General features: G+C 41.8%; 1 protein-coding gene across 1 annotated transcript in view; it reads right to left on the reverse strand.

Annotated features, from left to right (window-relative positions):
* The window catches only part of DNAL1 (dynein axonemal light chain 1), a 43506-nt gene extending 37715 nt beyond the window's left edge, over nt 1–5791 (reverse strand). The window contains exon 1 of the mRNA XM_004317022.4: nt 5683–5791. Within this exon, the coding sequence (XP_004317070.1) occupies nt 5683–5685 (3 nt within the window). The 5' untranslated portion in view covers nt 5686–5791. The remainder of the gene's footprint in view (nt 1–5682) is intronic.
* Nucleotides 5792–6000: the final 209 nt, after the last annotated feature.

Consider the following 6000-nt stretch of genomic DNA (forward strand, 5'->3'; position numbering starts at 1 on the left):
ACTACTGAGCCCATGAGCCACAACTACTGAAGCCTGCGTGCTTAGAGCCCGTGCTCCACAACAAGAGAAGCCACCGCAATGAGAAGCCTGCGCACCTCAACGAAGAGTAGCCCCTGCTCACTGCAACTAGAGAAAGCCCGCGCGCAGCAATGAAGACCCAACGCAGCCAAAAATAAATAAATAAAATAAATTAATTAAAAAAATTAAAAAAGCTTCAACAAACACCACAGTTAAGGGAGCAATTCATTCATTTCAGCAAATATTTATTGATTACCTCCTATGTACCAAACGTTCTTTCACTTGCTGAGGATATATCAGTGAACAAAACAAAGATCCCTGCCTTCATGGAATTTACATCTACTGGCAGGAGACAGATGGTAAATAATATAATAAATAAATAGATATAAATCATATAGTATATTAGAAGGTGACAATTACTAAGGAAAAAGAAAAAGCTGAGCTTGGTAAAGAGTATCAGGATGTGTGTATATGTGTATGGAGGGTTTATTTTAAAAAACGTGGTCAACGTGGGCCAAACTGGGAATGTAACATGAAAAGCATTCTCAAACTCCTAGAAGAGAACATAGGCAAAACATAGAAAACATATAGCAATATATGAACATAGGCAAAACATAGAAAACATATAGCAATATATGAACATAGGCAAAACATAGAAAACATATAGCAATGTTTTCTTAGGTCAGTCTCCCAAGGCAATAGAAATGAAAGCAAAAATAAACAAAAGGAACCTAATCAAACTTAAAAGCTTTGCACAGCAAAGGAAACCATAAATAAAATGAAAAGACAATCTATGGGCTGGGAGAAAATATTTGTAAACGATGTGACTGACAAGGGCTAACTTCCAAAATACACAAATAGCTCATACAACACAGTAACAAACAAAACAAAACAAAACAAACAAACAAAAAAACCCAAACAACACAATCAAATAATGGGCAGGGGCTTCCCTGGTGGCACAGTGGTTGAGAGTCCGCCTGCTGATGCAAGGGACACAGGTTCGTGCCCTGGTCTGGGAAGATCCCACATGCTGCGGAGCGGTTAAGCCCGTGAGCCATGGCCACTGAGCCTGCGCGTCCGGAGCCTGTGCTCTGCAACAGGAGAGACCACAACAGTGAGAGGCCCGCGTACCGCAAAAAAAAAAAAAATGGGCAGAAGACCTAAACAGACATTTCTCCAAAGAAGACATGCAGATGGCCTATAGACACATGAAAGATGCTCAACATCATTATTAGAAAAATGCAAATCAAAACTACAATGAGGTATCACCTCACCCTGGTCAGAACGGCCATCACTAAAAAGTCTACATTGGAACTTCCCTGAAAGTCCAGTGGTTAAGACTCCACACTCCCAGTGCAAGAGGCAGGTTCGATCCCTGGTCAGGGAAGATCCCGCATGCCAAGTGTGGCGACCAAAAAAGAAAAAAAAGTCTACACTGATTCACTTCGCTGTACATCTGAAACTAACACAACATTGTAAATCAACTATACTCCAATAAAAAAATTTTTTTAAGTCTACAAATAATAAATCCTGGAGAGGGTGTGGAGAAAAGAGAATCCTCCTACACTGTTGGTGAGAATGTAAATTGGTGCAGCCAGTATGGAAAACAGTATGGAAGTTCCTTAAAAAACTAAAAATAGAGTTACCATATGATGCAGCAATCCCACTCCTGGGCATAAATCCAGAAAAAAACATAATTTGAAAAGATACATGCACCCGAATGTTCATTGCAGCACTATTTACAATAGCCAAAACATGGAAGCAACCTAAATGCCCAATGACAGATGAATGGATAAAGAAGATGTGGTACATATATACAATGGAATACTACTCAGCCATAAACAAGAAATAGTGCCATTTGCAGCAACATGGATGGACCTAGAGATTATCATAATAAGTGAAGTAAGCCAGAGAGAGAAAGACAAATATCATATGATATCACTTATATGTGGAATCTAAAAAAATGATACAAATGAACTTATTTACAAAACAGAGGCAGACTCACAGACATAGAAAACAAACTTATGGTTACCAAAGGGGAAAGGTGGAAGGAGGAAAAAATTAGGAATTTGGGAGTAACATATACATACTACTACATATAAAACAGATAAACAACAAGGACCTACTGTAGAGCACAGGGAACTATATTCAATATTTTCTAATAAGCTATAATGGAAAAGAATATATATATTTAAATATGTATAACTGAATCACTTTGCTGTACACCAGAAAACACAACATTGTAAATCAACTATACTTCAATAAAAAAGAAAAAATATTCTCTCTGAGATCCCAAACACATCAAGGATGCCTATCTACTATCACTGCTACTGTTTAACATAGTACAACAGATCTTTATCAATATTACAATAAAAAGAAGTACAAATTGGAATGATCAAAGGAGGAAATAAAACACTACGTGCAGATGATCATCTGTGTAGAAAACACAATAGAATAAACTAACAAATACTAGAACAGATAGAGTATAGCAAATGAAGAACTCTGTTGACAAGTTAGAAAAATTAAGAGATGATATTTTCAATGTAAAAACAACAAAGGACTACTATCTAGAATATACAAGGAACTCCTAAAATTCAAAACCAAACAACCAAAAGAGGCAAAAGTTGGTAAAAAATGTAAACAGAAAATTCACAGAAACTGAAAGCCAGATGACTAATAGTGAGGTATTTGAACTCAATGAAAATCAGAGAAATGCAGAATAAAACAATAGGATACTAAAATACATCCTCAAATTGGCAAAAGTTGGAAAGTTAGTGAGAATGTAGAGAAATAGAACTCTCATGCATTACTGAAGTAAGTAAGAACTAGTATAGCCATTCTGGAAACCAATCTGACAGTGCCTAGAGAAATTAAGTATGCATAGACTCTAGGACCTCGCAGTGTCATTCCTGGGTATACTTCCCAGAGAAATCCTTGCATGGGTCCAAAAAAAGACACCTATAAGAACACTTACAAGTTGGAAGCAATCTAGTTGTCTATAAATTGGTTCATAAGGTCACTAGTTCCCCTACAGATAGTGGGAGTCAAAACCTGAAATGCCTAAAGGACCAATAGACATCATTAATGTGTAAAGCTGGCCATGTAAAGAGGATAACCTCTACTTGGTTCTAGAAAACTGTTGGCAGGTGGACTTGGGACAAGAGTTACCCTAATATCACATTTCTCCAAATATGAAAACTCTGTTAATTGAAAGTAACACCCTTATTTTATGTACCATTAAGAAAGACAAGATGCTGCCAATTACATCACACCATCATATTTCAGTAGTACAAAAATATGAAAAAAGATGTGTCTGATAGTGAAATATGGTATTTCTGATTTTTCAGAGAAGCCAGAAATCTGCGTTTTGATGTAAAATATGATCATTTTTAAGACACTGTAAGCTAATTTTTTAAGTTAAAAAACTATGTGTGGGGGCTTCCCTGGAGGTGCAGTGGTTGAGAACCTGCCTGCCAATGCAGGGGACACGGGTTCGAGCCCTGGTCTGGGAAGATCCCACATGCTGCGGAGCAACTAGGCCTGTGAGCCACAACTACTGAGCCTGTGTGTCTGGAGCCTGTGTTCCGCAACAAGAGAGGTCACGATAGTGAGAGGCCCGCGCACCGCGATGAAGAGTGGCCCCCGCTTGCCGCAACTAGAGAAAGCCCTTGCACAGAAACGAAGACCCAACACAGCCAAAAAAGAAAAAAAAAACTATGTGGGACTGTATTTCTAGAGGGCCCCAGAACTACGAGTTTGCAGCCTCAGCTAGCTTCATCTAATTACTAGTTCTGATTCTCTATTTGAAGATTTTCAATAATTCTCATGTTTCATACTTTCAGAATTATTTAGGGCTAGTCATTTCTTCACCTAAATATAAATTTAGGTTCAAGAATTTTTTACTTTCCTTGGTTTTCAGCTAAATGCCTGTGGAATAAAGTAAGGAAGGCAGAGGGGAAAACTGCGTTTAAAAGAGTAGGATTTAGGGACTTCCCTGGTGGCACAGAAGCCGCCTGCCAATGCAGGGGACATGGGTTTGAGCCCTGGTCCGGGAAGATCCCACATGCCGCGGAGCAACTAAGCCCATGCGCCACAACTACTGAGCCTGCACTCTAGAGCCCGCAAGCCACAACTACTGAGTCTGCACTCTAGAGCCGGCGAGCCACAACTACTGAAGCCTGCGCGCCTAGAGCCTGTGTTTCACAACAAGAGAAGCCACCGCAATGAGAAGCCTGCACACCGTAAGGAAGAGAAAGCTCCCGCTCCCCACAACTAGAGAAAAGACATAAAACAAATAAATTTATTTTTTAAAAAAAAAGAGTAGCATTTAATCTCGTGGTTGAGGTCAGGCATGATTTCCTCATCATTTCAATTTCTTGGACTCAATTTCTGCCCAGCTATATAGCAATGAAATCACAAAAAGAAGAAAACTAGTTAAACTTATTCTTTATAAATATTTCCATCAGGGGCTTCCCTGGTGGCGCAGTGGTTGAGAATCTGCCTGCTAATGCAGGGGACACGGGTTCGAGCCCTGGTCTGGGAGGATCCCACATGCCGCGGAGCAACTAGGCCCATTAGCCACAACTACTGAGCCTGCGTGTCTGGAGCCTGTGCTCCGCAACAAGAGAGGCTGCGATAGTGAGACGCCCGCGCACTGCGATGAAGAGTGGCCCCCGCTTGCCACAACTAGAGAAAGCCCTCGCACAGAAATGAAGACCCAACACAGCAAAACTAATAATAAATAAATTAATAAACTCCTACCCCCAACATCAAAAAAAAATTTCCATCAGGCAGGACAATCACATACTTTGCTAAATAGCTTTGGCTGGGTCTGTAACTAACCAACAACATCCCTTTTTCAACTACTAGTTGGATCTACCAAGTATGTAAGCAAGAGAGTGCTCACTTTACGTAGGAGTTGAGGAGCATCACTAGGTAAAACCATTACTTCATAAAGAGCTTTGATTAGATAGCCCGCCGACAGATTTCAAGTCTAAGATAGCAGTATTTCTCAAATTGTGGGAGCCCTCCAATTTTAGAATCATTTGAAATGCACATTCCTGAATCCCCCCCAATTAATTAAACATTCATAATCTGCACTCCAACTTAGGCCAAAATCATACTCATGCATACTGAAATTTGAGAAACACTACCCTAATATGCTGTGTTAGAGAGGGTTTTATAATGTTACAATGTTACTAATAACTGAACTGACAGTCATTCAGAGGGCAACCTGGGCGTATCACAGGTTACAAATACTGCGGCAATCAGTGTTATACACATTCCTCTCGTAACCAACCCCACCCTCTATCTCGCCGGGGCGGGGGGGCGGATTACTCCCATGTAAAAAGATATCCTTATTCACACTCCCCCTTCCATCACCTTTCCCACTCTACTCCGCTCTTTGCTTTTTGCCCTCTGCTCTTTGCCCTCCCTTTTCTCTGCCAGAGTCTCTGGCAGAGATTAACCCAACCTCCAATCAGCCCCACACCACCCGGTGCCAGGGCTTCTCTTTCGCCTTAGGCCTCAGAATCTACCGAGCCAGCATCCGCTACCGGCTCCCTTCCGCTGTTTGAGGACCTCCGCCATCCTCAACCCTCCAGTTACCCTTTTCCACTTCCAATCTTCTCTCAGCTTTGGCTACGAGGCCTGGAGGGTACTCACCATTCCGGCGGTTGCTACTGTCACTGCTCTGGTTGCTAGGGCCCGCCGGGATCAGTGCGCATGCGCACCTCTTGGAGCTCTCCTTGGATCCCTACCCCGGCAGTGGTCTTTTCTCTCCGCCCTCAGTGTGGCGCAAGCAGGGCATTGTGGGACCGCGCGGTGTACGCCGGGGTCCTCCCGCTCCGCGGTTGCTAGCTACCCAGGAACTGCAAGCGCAGCAACTGGTGGCACGGAGGGGTCGAGAGCATAACCTCGTGGAGTGGTTGGGAGATGTCTTTTTCCCTTGTGAAAGTAATTTCAGCTAATCTGGAGTGACGT

Source organism: Tursiops truncatus, chromosome 2 (genome assembly GCF_011762595.2).
Source record: "Tursiops truncatus isolate mTurTru1 chromosome 2, mTurTru1.mat.Y, whole genome shotgun sequence".
In the NCBI taxonomy this organism is placed as follows: domain Eukaryota; kingdom Metazoa; phylum Chordata; class Mammalia; order Artiodactyla; family Delphinidae; genus Tursiops; species Tursiops truncatus.